This window comes from Bos taurus, chromosome 2 (genome assembly GCF_002263795.3).
Source record: "Bos taurus isolate L1 Dominette 01449 registration number 42190680 breed Hereford chromosome 2, ARS-UCD2.0, whole genome shotgun sequence".
Taxonomy (NCBI): domain Eukaryota; kingdom Metazoa; phylum Chordata; class Mammalia; order Artiodactyla; family Bovidae; genus Bos; species Bos taurus.
The window spans coordinates 38,893,325-38,919,436 of NC_037329.1; the positions used below are offsets into that span (position 1 = coordinate 38,893,325).

Sequence of the window (26,112 nt, forward strand, 5' to 3'; positions counted from 1 at the left end):
TGAATTGATGGACGGATGACAGGCAGTAGGCAGCAGGATTGAGTACTAAACGATTCTTGTGTCAGGCTTCAGAAATCTTAGCAATCTGATCTGTAGCACATGAAAAGGAGTAGAACAAAAAGCAAAACCAGAAATATGTATGAGAATTTGGTCTAAAGTCAGAAAATAGAAGCAAAGAATTATTTTTACTAGGAGGAAGAGAATGATAGTAAGGTTAGAGAGCTGGAACGTTTGATACCAATATGAAAAAAGGACCTGATTATTTTACATTTTATTGAAAGTTTATTGTTACCTAACTGCATGTTGAAATTTTACAGATTAGTTGAAAGGTTGTAAAAATGATTGAACATTTAAAAGGTTAGATTTATGAAGGTGAGAAAACAGCAAAGTGGGTTCTAATGATGATCCTCCAGTAAAAGGTAGGGCGATTTGGGCTTCCTTGATAACTCAGTTGGTAAAGAACCAACCTGCAATGCAGGAGACCCTGATTCAATTCCTGGGTCGGGAAGATCTGCTGGAAAAGGGATAGACTACTTACTCCAATATTCTTGGGCTTCCCTCTGTAGCTCAGCTGATAAAGAATCTGCCCTCAAGCAGGAGACATAGGTTCGATCCCTGGGTTGGGAAGATCCCCTGGAGAAGGGAAAGGCTACCCACTCTAGTATTCTGGCCTGGAGAATTCCATGGACTGTATGGTCGCAAAGAGTCAGACACAACTGAGCGACTTTCACTTTGGCAGGAAGAGCATGGCTCTGGGAACTAGAAGTCCTTTGCCTTTTTCTATAGCTACTCCCAATGACCCAATCTCTCCAGACAAGTTGCTTTACCTCTTTGTATCAATCAAATTGTCTGCATTGGATACTGAGGACATTGGTTGATTTTTAAGGTCTCCACAGCTCAGAATTTATAATGGCTTCTCATCTACCTGCAATATGGAATGAGAAGAAACGTGCAGTGTATGGAGTTAACCATGGAAGAAAAAAAAAAATACAGCATTCTTAAAGCTAATGATGAAACATTCATAAAATTAGGAGAAATTTTATTTAATCTATGATGTGGAAATTTGGGTTCAATGCTTATCTTCCTTCCTTCCCTCTACAAAGCCCATTGTCCTGCTAATTCTTAGCAGTGTTCAAATACCAGCTGTAAAAATACCTGTGGCGGATTCATGTTAATATATGGCAAAACCAATACAATATTGTAAAGTTAAAAAATAAAATAAAATAAATTTAAAAAAAAGGAAAAAAAAGAATATAAATAAAATTAATGCCAAGTACAATTTCTTCTGTGAAGTCCACTGGTTTTACCCAGCCTGCCCTACTTTTTTTCAAACCTGGTTTGCATGCCAATTTTGTGTGTCTCTTTGCAAACCATGTTACCAAAAAAAAAAAAAGGTTAAAAAAAGGAAATAAAAAGAAAGACAACCACAAAACTAAATATTATAAATATTATAAAACTAACAAACTTTCAGTACTTAAAAGCAAAATAACAGAATTGCATTTTTCTCTGTACCTAAAACTTTCACAAGCCCAAGGAACTGAGAAAATAATGAACTACTATTCCCTAGGAGAATGGCAAAAGGGCTTCAAGTTTTATTGAGCAAGGACTAGCCAATTTTTAAAGTCCCATGCAGTCCAAAGTTTCCCTGACATGATTCCTGCCTCTGAGGAAATCGAATTCCAAAAGTGAAGGAAAAGGGAAGTTGCCCTAAGGAAGGTGGTGCCCTTGAAAATGATGAAGGCTATTTTACTTCCTAGGGTGTCCCTTCTGCCCCCTACCCTGTCCCCCATACTGTTTTTCCTGGAGAGTTCACCAGTTTAGGGGGTTTTAGTTTTCCAGTTGCTTAAAAGAGAGCAGTGTTTCAAAAGTCAAACCATTAAGAAAAGGATAGCAAACAGCAAACAAGGGATCCCGTGAAGAGGGACTAATTGGCAATGGATGCTCTTACGAGCTCTTTACTATTTAGGGGTATTATTACCCTTTGAAAAAATAAAGTCATCAGTTAGCAGTAGTTGGAAAACAAGTCAGTTAAGTGTAGTGAACACCATTGCTCATGTTATCCCTGCGTTTTAGTTATTCTTTATTTTGAATCTCTTTATTTTACTTATTTTGGACATGCCCGTGTGGCATGTGGGATCTTAATTCCCTGACCAAGGACTGAATCAGTGCTCCCTGCATCTTAACCACTGGACTTCCAGGGAAGTACCTATCTTTGCATTTTAGAAAGAATGTTTCAAAAACATCTATTTTGAAAAACCTACGTAAAAAGCCAGTTAGTAAACTGACTCTCAAAGCCAGGGAAAGAGGGGAGTCAGAAGCCTGGCAAAAAACACACCTTGCAACCCTTGGTTCTGGGAGTGAAATCTTGGGTCTGTTTTCTGGAGTCAAGAGGGAAAGAAACATTCCCTATTTGATTCTGTATTGGTGTGTAATACATACAGAATTTTTGCAGATGAGTGAGTGAGACAAAATATGTGACACAAACACACTTGGCCTTGCTGGTAGCTATTATTTGGGAAGAGGAAATACAGCAGTGTGTAAAAGATCTGGACTATTAATAATCTCCTTACCAATGGTAGAGCTGAATATCATATCACGGATAGGAGTGACAGATCGATACAATCTGGCTTTTCCTTCATTCAGATTTTTAGCTCGTGGCTGGAAGCCAGGGTTATATTTTCCTGTCTTTGTTCCTCCCTCCACACGTGCTCTGAGAAGCGGTTGTTATGCTTTCCTTCCGTTACTCAGCCATGTTCAGTGTGCTTCTTTGAGGCCCTAGTGAGAATTTTAATCAGTCCTGGCCGGTAATTACTGTCTCTCTCCAGATGAATCTCTTACACAGACTTCATTTTTATTCTTCACCAGTCTTAAGAAGAAGGGTGTTGCTGAAATTCTCTGTGTTTCAGAGCTGATCTGCTGAAGTTGTACCACTAGCAAGAAAGACATAAAGTGCTTCCTTTTCTCTTCTTGTAAAATGGCATTATTTTTCCTTGCTTCTCTCTTGCCTGTAAAATGGTGATGATACATTTTTCTTCACACTACTAATGCAAAATACTGGTATTTTGTAGATTACCTATACCCTGGTTTTCCCCCTCCTTGACTCTGAGGATATGTATCACCTTATAATTTATACTTTGCACATATTCTGTTTGGTCTAAGAAAAACAAATCGGTTAGGGACAATGGCTATTTCACCTTCTAGTACATTCTTAACTTCCCCAGTGTTCCTCTGCCATGCTTCTGAATGTTGCACTGAATGAATGTCTGATATAGCTTGAAATAAAATTCTTAATTTCAGTAATTTTTATTTGGTCTGACTCTCTCCATGGCACCTCAGACACCTCCTTGTGACATCCAATCACCTAAATTATCTGTTCCAAAAACTTATTTATTTAATATATGTTCATCCAACTTTTACTAAACCAAAATGCTGAAGCCTATGAGGGTTGCAAATAAATATTAATATAAATTGGGGTTCCTACGCTAGTATGAGAATAGCTATGTAAATAAATAGCTATATTATATGATGATGTGCCAAGGGCTATATGAATGGGGCAGATAGTAAATTTTATAGAAGTTCAGTACTGGTATTGAAACATTCTGGCTGCTGTCATCAGGGTATGCTCAACAGGGTAGGTGGCTTTTAAGCTCAGCTCTTAATAGTAGAGGGAATTTCAAATGAGTGGAAGGGAATTTTAGGAAGAGGGAATATTTTTAAAAAGATGCAGAGGTATAACAATGATAGGCCTGTACTCAGGAGGAAGGCTATTATATCTTGGAGCCTCTAAAATAATTTCTTTATTTATGGCTGTACCACATGTCATGGGGGATTTTAGTTACTCAACCAAAGATCAAGACCATGCCCCTTTCAGTGGAAGTGCAGAGTTTTAACTACTGGCCCACCAGGGAAGTCTCTAAACCAAATTATTTAGATTAAAAATTAATACTGGAAAATTAGCTAAGTGTTAGATTGTGGGTAACTTAATAAAAGGCTAAGAAATCTAAACCTAATTCAGTAGGCATAGGGTAGGACATGATTAGACAGGTTTGGGAGAGTCTATACTGGGAGACTCTTTGCCTGCTCTATTGTGTTAAGGACTGAATCCAAGACCCAAGCTTGGAAGAAGCACATGGCCATGGAGGTGGGGAGACAGATGTTAGACATTTTAGAGGCAGAAGTCACAAAATGTGAGGTCCAAGCAAATAGAAGTAAAGAAACCTGAGACAAACAAGAAGTGAGGCTGCGTTCTGCCCTGCAGGACTGGCTGGGTGAATCTAGTTTAACAGGTATGCATCCTGGGGTCCGGTGGAGGCCTCAAGAGGGGTCTATGTTGGGAGAAAAGAGCCCCGACTGTACTTCTTCATTTCTGATGCACAACTTCTTCACATTTTACATTTCTGAAATTAGGATGCTTCTTACCATCTCTGGGTACATTAAATGTGGAAGTTTTCCTTGAAAAGAAGTTGGTAAATCGATGGTGAATATTGCAATTGATGGCACTTTATCATCATAGAAATAAAGTATAAAATATATATTATTACTGTATTAGATTTTCCTTTCAAACTATCAAATTATTTCACACTCATTGTTATTAAGCCAAACACCCAGTAAACATAAATTACATTTAAGTATTAAGCACACAGTAAATATTATTCATCAAACTCCTACATTGCCCAAAGGAAAGAATCACTGGGAGAATAAATCAACTGCCAGAGCTTTGAGGAGATTATGGATGTATCCATCAAATGTGTACCACACAGCTCTTATAAGAAAGTCACTCTTTTAAGGGCTGGAGGGATACAAAGATGAACGAGAAAGAAACTCCCTTGGGGTAGGACTGGGGGAGGTGAGCTTACAAGTTATTACAAAAGAAAGGCAGGTGCACAGAATTTTAATGGAACAAAGTATGATTTATCATAGAGAGATCCTTCAGACATGTTTCAAGTGCTCTGGGGAGGGGATGCTCATATCTGCTTGGGGATACCAGGCAAGGTTTCATGAAGGAGGTAGCATTTAAGTTGGGCCAGGGAGAATGGGTAGGATTTCCACAGATAGAGGTGAAGAAGGTAAATGTGGGCTTCCCTGGTGGCTCAGTAGTAAAGAAGCTGCCTGTGATGCAGGAGATATGGGTTCAATCCCTGGATCAGAAAGATCCCTGGATAAGAAACTGGCGACCCACTCCAGTATTCTTGCCTGGGAAATCCCATGGACAGAGGAACCTGGCAGAAATAGTCCATGGGGCTGCAAGAGAGTCAGACATGACTCAGCAACTAAACCACCACCATACAATCACAAGTAAATCCAAGTGAACTACGTGTTGTGGACAAGATGAAGTTTGAAAAACCATGCATATTCAGGGAACACAACAGCCCCAGATAGTTGCAGGGCAAACTACAAATCATAATAATAATAACAAGAAACATTTATTGAGCAAACACTATGTACTGGGTCCTACTATATTTTACTGGGTAATACGTAGAATGATTGATCCCATTTTAAAGCTGAGGACAGTGAGCCCAGGTCAGTTAATTTACCCGGGGGCCTAAGAGCTCAAGCTGAACCAGTTGGCAGTATTCCTTTCAGAAGTCGTATGCACATAAGTACACACAAAAAAATATTCAGTAGTGAAAGAATGCGGGACTCAGGTTAGGGAAGGTTCTACAAATTATGTGATGGAGTCTGACGTTGACCCTGTAGCTGATGTGAAGGCAGTCTCTGCATTTGAAACACTTGGCCACCTGCCTTTTGGTGTGTGTGTAATAGAATCCATGTGTGCAGTGGTCTTCATTTTATTTATTTATTCATTTGGCTGTGCTGGGTCTTTGTTGCTGTGAGGAGGCTTTCTCTAGCTGCGGCGAGCAGGTGCTCCTCTAGTTATGGTGTGCCGGCTTCTCATTGTGTGGCTTCTCCTGTGGCACAGCATGGGCTCCAGGGCACCTGGCCTTCAGTAGTTGTGACACAAAGGCTGAGTTTTGGCTCAAGGCATTAGAGTGCAGGCTCAGTAGTTGTGGTACACAGCTTAGTTGTCCCTTATCATGTGGGCTCTTCTTGGACCAGGGATTGAACCAGTGTTCCCTTGCAATTTGCATTGCAGGGCAGATTCTTAACCATTGGAACACCAGGGAGGCCCTATTAATAATTTTTAGGAATATGGCATCAGAGGAGTATAGGCTGTGTGCCAAATTCTAGCAGCCTCTAGGGAACTTTTAAAACCCTTATATTTTTATAGGACTTTACATTATCAAAAAACCTTTTCCTTTTCCTATGTCATTTATTTGAATTCTTAGATCAATGTGGCATGTCTCCCTGCATTGAGTATATGGGGAAATGTACCCCTCACTGGCACTAACTTCGCCTAAACAAGCCCCAGGGCTGACAGATGGTAGAGCTAGAGAAGGAAACAAGATCTTCTGGAGCTTAAATCATTGCTACTGCCTTTTTCTCAAGCCTTTTTTTCCTTTCACTGGTTTTACATCAACAATGCCCTCATTACATTCAAAGGTGTAAATGGGTCTACATACAGTAACTGATGGGTTTTCTCAACACCAGAAATCAGTTCTCCTAAGGATAAAATAGTATCTGTGCCCAACAAGAGAGAACAGACTAGTTTCTGGTTAACAGCAGCAGGCCAGACTGGTCAGGGGCTTGTTCAAGAGGCAGTAGCTTCTGTACTTTTCCATGGTGAGGAGAGAGCCGTCCTTACTGCTCCTTCTTGAAACGGTGTCCGGACTTCATGGCAATTTCCCCAGACTTCTCTTTTGGGAACTGGGTCAGCTGTCCAACCATCTTACATTAAATCATTCATCTCACAACCTTTCTAATTTCCTCCTCCCCACCTGCAGCTTATTAGTGAAATAGAATGCTCACAGTGCTTGGCTGAAGTGTCCCTATTTCCAAATTCAGCACAATTCTTTGTCATATATTTGAATATTAAATTTCAACACTTGTTATTTCAAAGACCGTCCCCTGTGTTTTGAGTTAATATCCTGGCCAATGAGGTGCTGAACAATCACCTGTTCTTGAGATTGACAGCACATTGTGCTTTTAATAGTGTCATAATATCTCTAAATGTAAGGGAGAAGAATGTATGAGTTTCCTAGTTGCCATGACAAATTATCACAAATTTTAGTGCCTTCAAACAACAGAATTTTTCGCTCACAGTTGCAGAGGCTGCAAAAGCTGTCATAGGGCCAGGCGCCCTCTAGGACACTGGGTAGAGTCCTTCCTCGCCTCTTCACAGCTCCTGGTGCAGGCCGTTGGTACAGCTGCTGCTTGCTTTACAACCGCAAAGCTGACGATCCAAACTCTGCCTTTGTCATCACGCTGTGTTCTTCCTGAGTGTCTGTTTGGAACATGGCATTTTCCTCCTCTTACAAGGACTTATGCCGGTCATATTGAATTGTTGTTTAGTCCCTAAGTCCTGTCTGACTCTTTTGCGACCCCATGGACTGTAGCCCACCAGGCTCCTCTGTCCATGGGATTTCCCAGGCAAGAATACTAGAGTGGGTTGCCATTTCCTACTCCAGGAGATCTTCCTGACCCAGAGATCGACGCTTTGTTTCCTGCTTTTTGATAGGGGGATTCTTTACCATTGAGCCACTTGGGAAGCACCATGTTTGATTGGGGATACCCTAAGACCTCATTTTAACTGTAAAGACCCTATTTCTAAAATGAATCATACAGATACCGAGAGTTAGAGGATTTCAACATATCTTTTGGAGAGATATAGTTTAACCCATAATGTAGTAACCAGTAATTGGTACTTTTCCTTTCATTATGGTTAATGATATACAGACATGGATTGTAAACTTCTCAAAGCTATGAGTTGAACTATAGTAGAGGAAATACTATTTTGTCCTTCTATGGTAAATTCATAGTGGTTGTTAGAACCACTATTTTAATTGCTTCACAATGAGACATTATTTTTTCTCTGTCTTTTCTACCAGATATGAACTCCATGAGGGTAAGGGTCATACCTCGTTCATCTTTATATCCAGACAATGCTAGCATAATTTGGGAAGGCAGTATTGCACAGCGGTAACCCTGTCATTGGAAATGGATGCTGTGAATTCTAATCCTGGCTGTGCTAGGTATTAGCTGTGTAATATTAGGCAGTGTGTTAGCCTCAGAATCTTCACCTGGAAAAGAATGAGAACTATATTACTATTCTCATTGTTTTATGAAATTAAACTCTTTAGCCCATTGCCTAGCTGTTACTATGACTATATTCTCAGTAAATATTTGTAGAATTGAGTTGAAGGAGATTGAGTGATCCAGTAATTGTTCTGCCATTAAATTACTCTGACACTGGCAAAACCTAAATTTTCTAGGCCTTATTTTTTTTAATCTGAAAACTAAGGGAGTTAGATGAGATGGCTCTAAGTTTCCTTCCAGTCTAATATTTTGTAAATTAAGCTGATATCTTCTGATGACTCGTAGTTCTATGTATAGTTGATTCTGTTCTCTTCTAACAAACATGGATTTACCAAAGAAGGATGTATTATTATTGGTTTATCTTCCATACTTACTATTTTGTGCTGCATTTGTTTGGTTTTATTATTTTAACTAAATAAAGTTAAGAAATATTTACTGATGTCCATTGTTAATCAGGTTCTGTGCTAGGTTATGGACACATACAGATGATTACTATACTGTTCTTCCTTGTACTATATTTGAATCAAAGAAATTGAGATTTCCTATCTTTTTTTGAAATTGTAATTAGACAGTGATAGAAAATAAAGGATTCTGGTGTTCTAAAGCCACCTTATTTCTCTTTCGTACTTTCTTCTGGTGCACACACATCCCTCCCCCAACCCACCTTTCTAGACTCAAAACAAAAACTGAGAAGGTGTGGAGCACTTCCTTAAGTTGCTTCCTGCTGGCCCTTCTCTGCTGATTCTTACTATTGTCAAAGGCAAGTCTCCTACAGGTAGCAGGGCCAATCCAGGCAGCTCTGGGTAGTGAGGGGATTGTAGGAGTGTCTGCTTAGAGACTCCAAAGTGATAGATCTTCTTGGAGCCATTCCATTTGGACGTGGCCTGTTTAACACCTTTCTCCACTCAGTTGGGAATATTTAGGGCTTCTCTGCTGCTGCTGCTAAGTCACTTCAGTCGTGTCCAACTCTGTGTGACCCCATAGACGGCAGCCCACTAGGCTCCTCTGTCCCTGGGATTCTCCAGGCAAGAATACTGGAGTGGGTTGCCATTTCCCTCTCCAATGCATGAAAGTGAAAAGTGAAAGTAAAGTCGCTTAGTCGTGCCCAACTCTTAGCGACCCCATGGACTGCAGCCTACCAGGCTCCTCCATCCATGAGATCTTCCAGGCAAGAGTACTGGAGTGCGTTGCTGTTGCCTTCTCTGTAGATAGTATTTGAGCTGAGATTTGAAGGTGTGTATACATGCATATATATATGGAGAGAAAGAGAGGAAACAAGACAAATGAAGGCTGGTGGGGGAACAGTGATTCGGGCAGAAGGAAGTGTGAGTGCGAAAGTCCTGAAGAGAAGCTGCATCTCTCAGAGGGTTAGAAGGAAGGCCAGTGTGACCAGAATATGGTTTGATATGACGTCATAGGATCTGCTGGAGCATATACAACCTCAAACTACGGGCTAAAACTTTTGGATTTTACTCAAAAGCCGGGGGAAGATTCATTTTGATATATGGAAAAACCAATACAATATTGTAAAGTTAAATAAAATAAAATTAAGAGGAAAAAAAAAAAAAGCCAGGGGGAAATTATCTGCATGTCAAGTAAGTATTTTATTGTTTCAAGTATTACACAAAATTCCAGTCTCAGACAGGTTTATTGTTTCTAAGAAGTTACTTTCTAAAGCCCTGAAGTCCTTCCTGGTTCTATGAGGTGACTCTGTCCACACCTATTGAGCAAGTGAAGTAAAACTTGAACCCGAAGGGTGACACATGGTGTTAGTTAAGGGAAGAGGAAGCAACATCGCCACTTGTTTACCTTGAATTTTGATAAAAGATTTGGATTTTGAAATGGAACTGTGTGCATTAGTGGGGGAGGTGGAGATACTAAATGACTAATGAGAACTGAATTAGGCAATTGGTAACTGTCAACTTGAGAACGGTGGCTTGTGATAGGACCCACCAATGCTCTTTGCTCGCATAAAATGTAGAGGCCCATGATTGCATTACTTTCCTTTATGATTCTAGTTTATGAAAATTTTATCAGTCCTTTTTGAGGAGGAATTTTACTTGGTTGGAAGAAAATGATTAAGAAATATGAAAGAATTACCTAAAAATCCCATTAAGCAAAATAAAACCTTAGCCTATAAACAAATACCAAACCTTCAGTTAATAAAACAATAATTCTCATCACTAGCATAAGCAATATGAGGACCTAGAAAATCATAAGATATCACTATCATCAATATGTGATTGGTTTTTAAAAAATTCTCTGTGAGTTATTAATATTTTAAAAGTTGACCAACTAAAATAAGAATGCATACTTGTTTTTTAAAAAAGGTGCAAACCATATATAGAATAAAAATTGAAAGTCTTCCTTCATAACCTTCCATATTCTTCCCTGGTGATTCATATGTTAAAGAATCTGCCTGAAATGCGGGAGACCTGGGTTTGATCTCTGGGTCAGGAAGATCCCCTGGAGAAGGGAATAGCAACCCACTCCAGTATTCTTGCCTGGAGGATTCCATGGAGAGAGGAGTCTTACAGTGCAGGGGGTTGCCAAGAGTTAGGTATGACTGAGTGGCTAACACTTTCACGTTAACTCTTCCCTCAACTCCTCCAGAGGTAACCACTGTTAACAGATTAGTATATGCAGATCTTCCTCTCCATGCAATGAGGTTATGTCCTAATAGACCTACTGTAAACTGAAAATATTGTTAGTTGATACATTTGATACATCTAATCTACCGAACAGCATAGCTGAGCCCAGCTGAATTTAAATGTTCTCAGAAAAATTTATTTACCTATAGTTGGGCAAAATCACTTAACATAAAGTCTATGTTATGTTGAATATTTCATGTAATTTGTTGAGTACTATACTGAAAGAGAAATAGAATGGTTGTAGATGTATTGATTGTTTATCCTCATGATGACATGGCTGACTGGGAGCCGTGGGTTGTTGCCTTGCCCAGCATCACAAGTATTATTTCCTATGTCACTAGCCTGAAAATCAAATTTCATAATTCAAAGTATCAGTCAGTTCAGTTGCTCAGTCGTGTCTGACTATTTGTGACCCCATGGAATGCAGTACGTCAGGCCTCCCCGTCCATCACCAACTCCCAGAGATTACTCAAACTCATGTCCATTGAGTCAGTGATGCCATCCAACCATCTCATCCTCTGTCATCCACTTCTCTGCCCACCTTCAATCTTTCCCAGCATCAGGGTCTTTTCAAATGAGTCAGTTCTTCACATTCTTCACAAAATCAGATGACCAAAGTATTGGGGTTTCAGCTTCAGTATCAGTCCTTCCAAAGAATATTCAGGACTGATTTCCTTTAGGATTGACTGACTGGATCTCCTTGTGGTCCAAAGGGCTCTCAAGAGTCTTGGTTTCTTTTGAATGCCACTTTCACATCAACGTAAAGTTGAAAAATTCTAAGTCAGACCATTTTAAGTGGGGGACAATCCAGATTGTGTAATCTTTTTTATGTTTATACATGTCACTGTATGTGGCTCAGTGTTAAAAGAATCTGCCTGCAATGCAGGAGACACAGGAGAAGAGGGTGAGATCCCTGGGTTGGAAAGATCCCCTGGAGGAGGAAATGGCAACCTACTTCAGTATTCTTGCAAGGAGGATCCCATGGACAGAGGAGCCTGACAGGCTACAGTCCATGGGGTAGCAAAGAGTTGGACATGACTGAGTGACTGAGTACATATAGATACATGATCTTTCTTTAAGAAAAAAGAATAAATGGGATCATATTGTGCCCATGGTTCTCCTTTCCCCCTACTGTATTTGTCTTAAAAATGTTTTTACACATAATTGTCTATACTTTTCAATGAGTGCCTAGTATTCCTCTGAATTAAATTATCATAAGTTATTAGCTATTTCTCAATTGATATTCATTAAAACATCAATTTTTCACAATTACAAACAACGTCACAAGAAACATACTTGTTTTCTGCACATGTAAGAGTACTTTTGTAGAATAAATTCTTAAAAGTAGAATTGTTGGAACACATTTAAAAATTTTGACACTGTTTAATTGCGTGCCTGCAGTTGAATTGTGTGCCTGCCTGCTAAGTCAACACAATGCTGTTGAATTGTGTGCCGGCGTGCTTCAGTCGTATTTGACTCTTTGAGACCCTGTGGACCGAAGGCCTCCAGGCTCCTCTGTCCATGGGATTATCCAGGCAAGATTACTGGAGAGGGTTGCCATGCCCTCCTCCATGGGATCTTACCAACCCAGGAATTGAACCTGGTCTCCTGCCTTGGCAGGTGGGTTCTTTGACACTAGTGTCGTTTGGGAAACCCACTGTCAAATTGCTCCACTAATAAAATTTTATTGATTTATATTCCTACAAAGTTCTAAGAGCCCATTTGATTGTAACTTCACCAGTACTGGATACCACCAGTTTTAATTTTTTGTTCAGTTTTTGGTGGGCAACAGTTAGTCTCTAACTGTTTTTTCAAGTTTTACTTTCCTGATTACTTGTATGTTTGAACATCCTTTAATAAGTATATTATTGATTTGAGCTTTCTCTGTAAGTTATCTCTTCAGAGTCTTTACTCATTTAGAGTCTTTACTCATTTATAAATACTTTTCTTCAAAGAATAATTTAAATATTCCTTATGTATTATGGCCTTTAACCAATTATGTATAACAAATAATTTCTTGTTGTCATTTAGCGTTGGCCTAGGTATATTATAGCTTCCACTGAACAGAAGTTTTTAACATTTATGTTACTAATGCTCTCTGAACTTTCTAATCTACTCTTACTGAAATACTCTATATTTTTCTGTTATTACTTTGAATATTTTAAGTTATTTTTAGGGACTTTCTTGGGTGTCCAGTGGTTAAGAGTTAGCCTTCCAATGCAGAGGGAGTCGATCCTTGATTGGGGAGCTAAGATCCCACATGCCTTATGGCCAAAAACATAAAGCAGAAGCAATATTGTAACAAATTCAGTAAAGACTTTAAAAAATATCTACATCAAAAAATTATTTTTACATTTAGCTCCTTAAGTCATCTAGAATTATTTTTATAACTTAATAAAAGACTATAACTTAATTGTTTCCATACAGGTACCAATCCCATTTATTGGAAGGGCTATTCTTTTCCTAACGAATTCAAGTAGGTTAATGATATAATACATTTATGAATATGCATGGATATGTTTTGGGATTTTCCATTTATTGACAATATTTGATTTTTCAGTATTCTTTTCATTTACCTATCCTATCTGACCACACAATCCTCTTTTAACGTTTTCTATACCCAAAATATCAATAACCTCAGATATGCAGATGACACCACCCTTATGGGAGAAAGTGAAGAGGCACTAAAAAGCCTCTTGATGAAAGTGAAAGAGGAGAGTAAAAAAAAGTTGGCTTAAAGCCCAACATTCAGAAAACTAAGATCATGGCATCTGGTCCCATCACTTCATGGCAAATCGATGGGGAAACAGTGGCTGACTTTATTTTTCTGGGCTCCAAAATCACTGCAGATGGTGACTGCAGCCATGACATTAAAAAACGCTTACTCCTTGGAAGGAAAGTTATGACCAACCTAGACAGCGTATTAAAAAGCAGAGACATTACTTTGTCAACAAAGTTCTGTCTAGTCAAGGCTATGGTTTTTCCAGTGGTCATGTATGGATGTGAGAGTTGGACTGTGAAGAAAGCTGAGCACAGAAGAATTGATGCTTTTGAACTGTGGTGCTGGAGAAGACTCTTGAGAGTCCCTTGGACTGCAAGAAGATCCAACCAGTCCATTCTAAAGGAGGTCAGTCCTGGGTGTTCATTGGAAGGGTTGATGCTGAAGCTGAAACTCCAATACTCTGGCCGCCTCATGCGAAGAGTTGACTCATTGGAAAAGACTCTGATGCTGGGAGGAACTGGGGGCAGGAGGAGAAGGGGACGACAGAGGATGAGATGGTTGTATGGCATCACCGACTCGTTGGACATGAGTTTGAGTGAACTCTGGGAGTTGGTGATGGACAGGGAAGCCTGGCATGCTGCGATTCATGGGGTCGCAAAGAGTCAGACGCAACCGTGCGACTGAACTGAACTGAACTGATACCCAAGTAGGGTAATTTTCTCAATGTTCACCTTACCTCTATCCCCTATCATTATTTTCAAATTCTTCTTAGTCTTGTGCACTTTCTCTTTCAGATGGGTGTAAGAATATGTGTCAAATTTTATAAACTAGCAAGCTAACAAAACCTATGTATATTTTGAATTCAGTATATTGAATATTTTAGAAAATTTGAAGATAATAGACATCTTTACAAGAAGGACTTTCTCATACGGGAACATGGTATTTTTTTCCCTTACTCTGGACTTGATAATGTTTTTCATAAAATATTAAAAATGCTTGCTAAGTTCATTCCTGTTTTATGAAATTTTGGCTATTTTGTTAGTGTTCCTTTCCTCTGTTATTACAAGTTCATATCATCCCCTGCTGCTATATGAGAAATTTATTTCTCTTTATATACCCTTTGAATCTTACATTTAGGAAAATTATCTTACTAAGTCTGTTCTTCAGTGGATTGTCTTGGATATTCTAGTTATGCAGCCATGTCACAAGCAAATCTTATGGTTTAGTTTCTTTCTTTACAAATTCTATACCTCCTATTTGTGATATGAAGTACAGCAGTGATCATTGGTGAGGGTTATTGTCATCTCTTCTTTTCTTCTCACTGTATTAGAAATAATTTCAACACTTTGGTGGGTGTTCCTGACAGATACTTTTCATTATGTTAAGAAAGTTTTCCTTCTATTCCTAACTTACTTAGGATGTTTCAAAGCAAAGAAATCATACCAGTCTTGGTGTCTATTGCACTGAATTTTTTCTTTCATCTGGGGATTTAGTGATTTATGTTAATATTTTGTATCCTAATGTTGAAGTATCTTTATATTCCTGGGATACATCCTACTGTGTTGAGAAGTATTATTTTTAATACAGTATTTGGCTCAATTTGATATTTTTATTAGGACATTTGTATCAGAATTAATAAGTGAGATTAGCTTAATTTTCTCTCTCCTTTCTTTTCCTCCTTCCTTCATTTATGCCTTCTATGTATAGTTTGTGTACACATGCTAAGTCTCTTCAGTCGTGTCTGACTCTGTGATCCTATGAACTATAGCTGGCCAGTCTCCTCTGTCTATGGGATTCTCAGGCAGGATCAGATGAATTAGCTTTAGAGAATGCATCTTGTTTTATGCTCTTGGACAATTAATATAAGATTTGTATTTATCTTGAAAATTTAGTATAGCACTGGTAAAATAAACTGGATCTCATCTTAAGACTTTTGACTAGTTTGAATACTGTAAAAAATTCTGTCCACATTTTTCAGATTACTGTTTATAGAAAATTATAGAACTTTGGAATATGGGTTAATAGCACAAAATTTTCTGCCAGTTTAGTTTTTCGTCTTTGATGCTTTAGAACAATGTTGTTGAATTAATTTTGTTAAATATCTTCTCCTCTACCCTTTTATTTCTATTAACAAACATTTACTGAACACCTGGATATAGGTGTTCATATAGAACATGAGGTTAGAGGAAATTAGACAGTGTAGAAACAGACTTGTGTACAATTAGCTTTATCAGTTCAGTTCAGTTCAGTCGTTCAGTTGTGTCTGACTGTGACCCCATGAACTGCAGCACACCAGGCCTCCCTGTCCATCACCAACTCCCGGAGTTCACTCAAACCCATGTCCTTTGAGTCGGTGATGCCATCCAGCCATCTCATCCTCTGTCATCCCCTTCTCCTCCTGCCCTCAATCTTTCCCAGCATCAGGGTCTTTTCCAATGAGTCAGCTCTTCGCATGAGGTGACCAAAGTATTGGAGTTTCAGCTTCAGCATCAACTCTTCCAATGAACACCCAGGACTGACCTCCTTTAGAATGGACTGGTTGGATCTCCTTGCAGTCCAAGGGACTCTCAAGAGTCTTCTCCAACACCACAGTTCAAAAGCATCAGTTCTTCTGTGCTCAGCTTTCTTTATAGTCCAACTCTTACATCCATACATGACCACTGGAAAAACCATAGCCTTGACTAGATGGACCTTTGTTGACAAAGTAATGTCTCTGCTTTTGAATATGCTATCTAGGTTGCTCATTACTTTCCTTTCCAGAAGTACGCATCTTTTAATTTCATGGCTGCAATCACCATCTGCAGTGATTTTGGAGCCCAGAAAAATAAAGTCAGCATTGACTTTATAAACTGTTTCCACTGTTTCCCCATTGATTTGCCATGAAGGGATGGGACCGGATGCCATGGTCGTAGTTTTCTGAATGTTGAGCTTTAAGCCAACTTTTTTACTCTCCTCTTTCACTTTCATGAAGAAGCTCTTTAGTTCTTCTTCACTTTCTTCCATAAGGGTGGTGTCATCTGCATATCTGAGGTTATTGATATTTCTCCCAGCAATCTGGATTCCAGGTTGTGCTTCCTCCAGCCCAGCATTTCTCATGATGTACTCTGCATATAAGTTAAATTACCTTTATAATCTAACTGTAAAATGTTAAGTCTTAAAAGAATGATCTGAAAAAAGTGATATGAGAATGTTAGATATAGAACATGAGGTGGTTAGAGGAAATTAGTGTAGAAACAGACTCGTGTACAATTAGCTTTATAATCTAACTGTAAAATATTAAATCTTAAAAGAATGATCTGAAAAAGTGATATGAGAATGAAGTCAGTCACCGTGTCTTGCCTTCTGTCGGCAGCACACAGTGTCACTCCAGGACCTTGCTTCAGAGGTGTAAGACCTGCCATCCATAAACTACTGATGTATCTTAAAAAGTATATGACATTTCAGAGATGAAGTTAGATAAGAACTTGGAATCTTTTATTTGTTTTACAGACAATGAGGTACTCCTGAATTTTTCTGAGTAGGTAGATAACTTGATCTGGTTTCATTTTATTTTGAAATAAAGGGGATGATGAAGGGGAAGATGGTTTCAGGGTATTATAATTATCTTAGTGGCAATTTTATAGAAAATGAAGTAAATAGTAGAAAATCTTTGTAAATCAAGATTTGAAGGTTGAAATCACATTTGTATGGAAACATTAGTTTTCCCCCACATTTATCACAAAGGATGCTTTTGATCAGGGTAGTTATTAAAATAAAAAATTTCTAACTGTGGTGCTGGAGAAGACTCTTGAGAGTCCCTTGGACAGCAAGGAGATCAAACCAGTCAATCTTAATGGAAATCAATCCTGAATATTTACTGGAAGGATTGATGCTGAAGCTGAAACTCCAATACTTTGGCCATCTGATATGAAGAGCCTACTCATTGGAAGAGACCCTGATACTGGGAAAGATTGAGGGCTGGAGGATAAGAGGGCAACAGAAGATGAAATAGTTGGATGGCATCATCGACTCCGTAGACATGAGTTTGAGCAAACTCAGGGAGATTGTGAAGGACAGGGAAGCCTGACATGCAGCAGTCCATGGGGTCACAAAGAATTCGACACAACTGAGAGACTGAAAAATGAAGTTATTAAAATATTTACTAATTAGTGTGACACATGTCCTGATAATCAGAACAGGGAACTGATCTATTTTGATCAAAATAGACAAAGTCATAAACATGTGAAAGGTTGTTGCTGAATCACGAAAAGACACCAGGATTCTTGGCCCCCGGAGAAGATGAATTCAATCCGGGGCCAGAGACGAGGCTTGATCGCTCAGAGCTTTTGTGTAATAAAGTTTTATTAAAGTATAAAGGAGATAGAGAAAGCTTCTGACATAGGCATCAGAAGAGGGCAGAAGGTACCCCTCTGCTAGTCTTCAGCTGGATGTTATATAGTCACTAGCAGTCTGTTAATGAAAGAAAGGAATGTCTTAAAATTCAGAATGGCACCAGGCCCCTCACCCATAAGATGCATTTTGGGATAATCTTGGCACCAAATGGTTTATCCTGGGCCATAAAATGATTAACTTGAATCTTGAAGAAGGGCAGACCACCATACAAATAGTTTCATTTACATAGATTAGGGGAACAATATCTGAGTATAACATACTGGTTTGTCAAGTAGGTTCTGAGCCAAGAGGCAGAACCGACTTGAAGACAGAGTCTGGGGGTAAATGCATAGTACATTAGCATAGCTTAAGACAGACATTTCCATAAGAGAAATGCATTGGTTAACTTCAGGTGAAACCAGGTGTCATTATGGCAACACAGTATTTTAAGAGAAACCTCCTTTTAAATTTGTATAGAGAAGGAAAAAAATATTGCTAGTTTGTTTCCTCCTGCCCCTTAAGAGAGATAAAAATGTCTGACACTTGCAGTCTTATTTCCTCCATTTGGAGACCCCTGGCCTTCCTGCCTGTTACCCTCTCACATGTAATTAACAAGGGTGACCATACTGGTATGTACTGGCTGAATGTCAAATTTGCCCTTGACTCTGATTTTACAGCCATGGATCTCATGATCTAAAATATTCTACTAGTTAAACACATTTCATAAATCTAGTAAAATTTTTATTTTCCAATTTCTGAATTTAATATATTTCTCTAGAATCTATTCTTTCAATAGATTTCTATAATTTATAATAGCTTAAGATTAGTATCACACAACTTGATTCAATTTTAACATCTGTCTGTAAAAGCTGATTGTTGGTTGGCTTAGTGTCCTTATATCAGACAAACATGTCATTTATATTTGGTATCTTGAAATATTAAAATATTTACCTAATTTTATAAAATTCCCAGAAGACGGGTGGACTGCTGTCCTCAAGTAATAGTGTTAATTTACTTCATGTACCTTATAGTAACCTGGAGATACTTTAAAACTCAATCTCTCTCTCTTCTCTCTCTCTCTCTCTCTCTCTCACACACACACACACCCCATAAATGTCTTTATAACTGACCATATTCATTAGTTGCCAAAGTCTCTACCACTCCCTTTTGTATTACACATTTATATTATTTTATCCAACTGAACCTTGAAGGCATATGTGTTTGTCATCCCTGATTTAGATCTTTATAGGGCTTCCCTGGTGGCTCAGACCGTAAAGAATCGCCTGCAATGTGGGAGACTTGGGTTCGATTCCTGGATTAGGAAGATCCCCTGGAGAAAGGAATGGCTACCCACTCCAGTATTCTGACTTGGAAAATCCCCATGGACAGAAGAGCCTGGCAGGCTACAGTCCATAGGGAAGCAAAGAGTCAGACATGACTGAATGACTTTCCTTCATTCATTCAGGTCTTTGGAGACATCATTTTGTTCATGTCATTATCTAGTTCCAATCGTAATGAGTCATGCTGTGATAGGGTTTTAAAAATTTCTGAGGTGACTCCATCTCTTAAGCACCATTAACTCTGAAGATTTTATGATTTACATTTGGCAGATTTTGTTTGAGCTGAATTTGCTTTGACTTCCATTTTAAAGACTTTTGACTCTTTAATATTCTACTATTGAACTTCCCAATGATTTTGAAAATGACAATTCACTTTTTATACTATACAAAACTTCTCATTTTGATTTTATTTTGAATCTTTCTTCTATTTATGTCTCCTGCTCCTCCTCTGAAACTAATTTCCTTAAAACTGCATTTCTCCAACTTCCACCAATAAAAGCATCAGTGAAAGAGAGTAATTCACGTTGTTGCCCTTGGTGCATATGCATTGGCAGGGACCAAATGGAAATGTTCTTGCGCGTGTTTGGTTTGCCTGTTACTTTTATGCCCTCTCCATTCCTCCCTTGGACCACTTGCTGATGTTGTAACTAAGTCTAGTCTAAGACATGGCCAACTTTGTGCTCTAAATGTGCTTCCCCTCCCATTGCTTTTTGTAGACATGATGGATAATTTTAGTGAGGATGAACTAGTGGAAGTACAACCAGAGGAATGCTGAATGGTCACAGCCCAAGTGGCAGATATAATGTTTTTTCATGAACAGTAATGAGCTAAGATGTACTTTGGCGAAAGTACATTACAAGGACTTCGTGAGAGGACATTGTGACTGGACCCTGTAGAGACCTATGAGGAATCAGTATCCGCACATCCTGACCTTTACACTACACTGGACCATGTTAAGTAGGAGAGTGGATGTCAAACTAATGGCAGAATTTGGGGAAATTTTTTTTTTCTTTTACAAAAAGGTAGACGATGTTTTGAACACAACTTGCCATAGAACGTGAAAGCGTAAGAGTTCTGGCTGTTTGGAGAGAAAAAAAAAAAAATCTATTTATTTTAATGCTAAAAACTAGCCTTCTCTCAGGGGCCTAAAGAAAAAAACACTGAGAAATGGGAGTGAACTGCAAAATAGTGTTTGTGTAACAAGTAACCTCAAACCACAGAAGTCACATGGGCTCTTTCTGCTTTGCTACTTTTGATTACTTGTCAGAGGGTTATACTTTTAGCTTCCCCCACCCTGCAAGGCCACTCAACCATGTGCTAGCTGGAGTTATCTTTACTCACAATGTCTTTACAAAAGCTCAGGAAACAGAACAGCAATGGCAATTTCATGGAGTACTGCGCTGGTCCAGGGCATAGCTCTTACTCCACACTCACAGGCAGTTTTACCGTGGATGATGATAATAGAAGGCTTCAAATGCTGGCAGATACTGTGGCTACTTTGCCTCGGGGAAGAAAGCAGGTATGAGTGCTATTTTTTACCTTTTACAGTGTTCTTGTTCTCTTGAGAGCAGAGTGATATGTTTGTCTGACTGCATGTTAAAAATGTTATTTCAGATCCTTTGAAATTAGTGGCTCAGAGTATGGGTAAAGAGAGAGGCAAGGAGCCCAGAGAACTCACACTCTAGTCATTAAGTCTTAAGATTTAAGACCATAAGAAGACATTTTTAAGCAAAACCTGAAAGAAGATTATTTTCTCACTACAAGAGGTATTCTGATGAATTAAAAATCATTAAGCATATCAACTTGAAGATGGTGTGTATTGTAGGCACAACCAGTTTGAGAATTATTGTTCCTTTTTCTTGTATGTCTCCCATTGAGTCCTTCCCTCCCAGACTCTCTCCCAGTCTCTAATAGTCATGTCAATTCATAATCCAAGGCGAATACATTATTTTTTAGTGTAAGTTTTGTTGACAAAATTATCTTTAGTTCTGAGCACTGGCATGTACCTCACACTATTGGGAATTAAGACTTTTATTGGATAAATGAGTGCAAGATCTGCCACTTAGTAGCTGTGGAACCTTGAGTAAGTCATTTTCTTCTCTAAGATTCAGTTTGCTTTTTTTCTGAAATGAAGATAGTAATAGAACCATCCTGTGGAGCTCTTCTGTGGTGTAAGTGAAGAAATGCACAGTGTTTAACAGAATGACTGATACGTAGTATGTGCTAAATAACTCAGTAATTATGTTATTATTTTAATTGTGATTGCAAAGTATTTCCCTAGAGAGGAAAACTCATTTGGGAAAATCCATGTCCAGCTGGATTTATTGCAAGTTTTTTTCAATTTCCAACTTGTAAAAAAGAATTAAACCAAAAAATCTCTTTAGATTTTGGTTAGTTAGCTTGCTATAATGCTCCACGTACACATCTGAATACAAAATATTTAGAATTTTTTTAAAGCATGAAGTTTTCCCTTAAATCTTGCATGCACATTGTATGTTCCTCTTAAGCCTTCTAATTTCAGGATTACAGAGTTATAGCATAGTGGAAGAGTCATGATCTTTTTTCAGGGATGCACATAGCTGATTCTTTGGTATGTTTCAAAAGAGATAAGGGAATAATTTGTTCTGGTTTGGATGATTGATCTTTTTCAATTCCAAAGTGCCTTTATGACATTAAGTTTAATAAAAAACATTCCTATCGAGTTACTGTCTGAAAATAAAGCCCCTGTGGGAAGTACCAAAACCTTTATTCACTTTTCAGGTGTATAGCAGTGTTGGGTGTATAAAGATGAGAAGGAAAATTTCCTGGCCTTATAGGGTTTACGATTGAGTAGACAGAACAAGTAGGTGTTATACAATATAAAGTAACATACATGCTCTAACCCAAGTACATGTCTGAATACAACCTTCAAGGATAGATATACTGGATATTGATGGGTATTCCAGAGCAAAGGAATAATTAAAATGCTGAGGTACAGATCTTGGGGCCCTTAGGGCAGTTTAAGTAACAGTACATCACTGTGTTAGGTGGACCCGATAAGTGTCTGTGTGGGAGAGGAGGGGAGACTTCAGAGCTGGGCTGCTTTTCATAAGACTTGGACACTTACCCCGAGGAAGTAGTAATCTGACCAGCACACAGGGAACCAACTGAGCGTGACTGAATACAAGGTTTTCAGTCTAAGGTTCAGTCCAGAACCTTACTGTGGAAACTTGCTTGTTGGTAAGTGGGTAGAGACTAGTGGTGCGGGAGCAATTTTTGCAGTAGTTGGAGAAAGAGGAACTGAAGGAATGGAGAAGAGACACAAAGACTTGGCTGTGAAAAGCAGTGAAGAAGAGGGAGCCACATTTGGTTTTAAGTCTGAGTAAAGAAAGCATGAACTGCAAAGAAGCAATCAGGGAGGTTATGGGAGAAGATGAGAACGATTTAGGTATATGAGATACAGATGTGGTGTGTGTGTGTGTGTAATCTGAATATCTATGTACACATACACACACACTTCCTGACCAATTATTTTATTTATATGTTCACATCTTTTGTAGGTCCTTTCTTCTCCCTTTCCTCTTATTCTTTCCTGTGGTGAGACTCCTCCTATTTAGATGGCTTTTTGTTACCATTGTGAAATTTACTTAAGGAAAATAAAAAGCAAAACAAAGCATTTGTATATGATATATTTAATTCTGTACAATTATCATCAATGAGACTTGATGCAAGTTTATTCCAACCGTTTAGAATTTTCCAAATGGATGTTCATTTCCTTTAACTGGTCTTTAGAGAATAACTCTTCATTTGGCACTGACTGCATTGCAGGCAACGAGATCCCTGTGAAGCAATCCCACAGCAGGTGTTTTCTGCCCACTGTTATTTTCAACCCTTTCAGTGCTGACGTCAACAATTCATACTTCTTGTTATCGTTGGCTCTGGTTTCTGCAAAGCTGTATCTGGTTAGCCTGTAGTTTCAGATTAATCTTCAGAATCATTGGGGTGTTTGCACTCAACATTATTTAAAAATAGATTTCTCTGTGTTTATATTATCTCAATGCCTGTATTTGTAGGAGGTGACATACTCCCAGTGCGGTCTCCTACTTTTGAACACAGTTTTAGGGAAAAAAAGTCCCTGCAATGGAAAATGCTGTAGGAAGGAGATGGTATGAAGTAAGGTTATCTTGATGAATGTTGTGATACTAAGAGAGTAGCCATAGGCCTTACACCCATTTCCTCAAGGGCAGTAGGTCACCCTTGGAAAGCAGTTTTCACTGAATGCTATAGAGAAAAACTGACAAACAGAGGGGAAGACTGAATCTGCATTCGTGGAACCACAAACTGCTTCTCTTTGTTTGCTTTTCTTTGGTTATCAAATTATTACTAAATGGACAACTTCTGGAAGGGTGATTTCAGTTATAAGTCAGATATAGAATATTGTGCTGACTTTGTATGTATTTTTGAGATGGGTTCTGCCCTTCAGGAGCTTTTATTTTATTTCTGGCCACACACTCATCTGTCACCAAAATTCCTAAGTGTTCTTGATGACAACAAGATATTTTGATCATTTAATGAATACTTTTAGTAGAAAACTGTTAACTTCATTACAAAAGAATTTGATAAGTATTCTCTAATCCATATTGTAGTGCGCTTAGAGAATATATCCAAAAATTTTTCTTGAAAGAGATTCATGAGCCCACAATAAGATTTTCTTGAGAAGCTGCAAAGTTGTACAGTATTTACATTCCGCAAGAGCACTTACAGTTAAGAAATTGAGTTCAGCTCCATTATTTTGTTAGTCTTAAAATATTTCTGCAGAGCCATGTTATTCTAAGCTTCCTGACTCGAAAAGGGGAAAAACCTGTATTCATGGAAGAATTGGGAGAATGAGGTAGGGTACTGGAAAGGGAGCAGAACACATAATTTGTGGACTTCTGAAACAAACAACAAAAATATCTCATCTGTGAATAGGTATCTGCCCCTTCCCCCACTCATGACACTTTCAGGAAATGAGTACACAGTGGGGAGAGGAAGTAGCAGGCTGTTACTTAGCAGCAGAAGTACCTACAGTATGAAACTACAAGCTCCTCTACAGGGCTGAATATCTGGCTCTGCTACAGAGTATTCCTATTTTTTGCAAACTGACTGTTGAAATATTTGGTATTTGTTTCCCACTAAAGAGGGACCTTGTGAATCATCTCATAGCAGCAAAAACTACATTACATTTTTTGGTAAGCTTTTAAATCACCTGACTAAAAACCCAAGAGTGGGATCCTCAGCCCAAACCCCAGGCATCTTTATATTAGAAGCTGAAAAAAAGTGAAAGCGTTAGTTGCTCAGTCATGTCCGACTATTTGTGACCCCATGGACTGTAGCCCACCAGGCTCCTCTGTCCATGAAATTCTCCAGGCAAGAATACTGGAGTGGGTAGCCATTCCCTTCTCCAGAGGATCTTCCCACCCCAGGGATCAGAAGCTAGCAAGGGGTTAAGGAGCTTTGTCTTCTCAGGAGACATAATTGAATGTGTAGTTTGCAGCCCTGCCAAATTGCTAAACCTAGATTTCTCATATTAGATAATGTGTAATAAAAGACAGCTGTTGCCAGCATATGCTGTTTGTTGCATACCAGTTCCTCATTCAAGAGTTTTGGTGTCATCCCTCCAGCCCCGAGAAAAGACTCCGGTTGGGAGGGCGGTCTAGGGAGCAGAGACTCCACTGGTCAGATTCTAAAAGAAGGCTGCTCACTCCAGGGAGAGGGCTGCAGACAAAACTTGTTCTAAAATGAAAAATCTTTGATAAGACTTCAGACATACTTCTTTTCACTTAGACAGATAGTTTGGTTGAACCCTAAGAACATTCTTTTGGTTGAACCCTAAGAACATTCCACATTGCCTGAGTCTGAGAGTTCAGATCAAAAACAAGTAGGTACTGTGTCTGGATGTGGCATGTGTCAGAGAATTTGATGGTTTTAATTTAAATGTTAGGTGCCTATGACAGGCTCATTGCTGATCCAGAGTGGAAACTAATTTATAATTTGATTTAGTTTGAGTTTTTTTTTTCTCACTGAACCCAAGTCAGTCCACAAGAACTGAGTTTCTGCTCTGCATCTCATGCTGTGCTAGGTAGAAATTTCCATTTTAATCTAATTAGCTAGAGTGGAAAGGTTAGCCCAAGAGAGGTGGGGAAATTTCCTTTTCTACAGAGGTCTTGGATTTGTCTTGTGGACTTAATTTTGTATTTGAATCTATCTAGAATGATTTTTTTGATTTAGAAGGCAGGTTAATGGAGGATGAGATGAAATCTTGAGATTCTCATCAATGCTATGATTATTTGCTTAGCAAAGGTGTATTTAAAATTGGTGAGGAAAAAGTCTCGAAACTTTAAGAATTCATTAATTCCTGCTAAATGAATGAAAATGAACTATTCATTCATTTAGCAGTTGTGTATTTAATGTTAAGTGCCTATGACAGGCACATTGCTGATCCAGAGTGGGAACTAATTCATAATTTGATTTAGTCTGACTTTTTTCTTTGTTTCACTGATGACCCAAGTCAGTCCGCAAGAGCTGAGTATCTGCTCTGCATATCATATTATTCTAGGCAGATATTTCCATTTTAATCAGGTCAATTAGCTAGAGTTTGACTGACTTTGTTTTCTATTAGTTCTTTTGCTATGGTTCTTGCTGTTTTAGAATTAAGGTGGTTTTTTTTTTTTTTAATCCTTGTTTGTTTTCTTCCATTTTAAATTTTATTTTATATTTTTAAAAGTCTACCCTTGAGCTTTTCCTATGAATATTTAATTTAATGGACAGAGTTGAAGACTCTTTTATAAAACTTTGCATCTCCCACTGCCACTTACTTGATTGTATTGTTATCTAGTGGTTTACTTCTGTTTTT

The 26,112-nt window shown here is 38.5% G+C and overlaps 1 protein-coding gene across 3 annotated transcripts in view; it reads left to right on the top strand.

Moving 5' to 3' along the window:
* CYTIP (cytohesin 1 interacting protein) overlaps positions 1-26,112 on the top strand; it is an 83,166-nt gene that overhangs the window by 31,565 nt on the left and 25,489 nt on the right. The window contains 1 exon segment of one of the 3 annotated variants that reach the window (NM_001102243.2): positions 20,543-20,757. The exons of the other annotated variants lie outside the window; for them this stretch is intronic. Coding sequence (NP_001095713.1) covers positions 20,581-20,757 — 177 coding nt within the window. The 5' untranslated portion in view covers positions 20,543-20,580. 3 annotated transcript variants of the gene reach the window in all.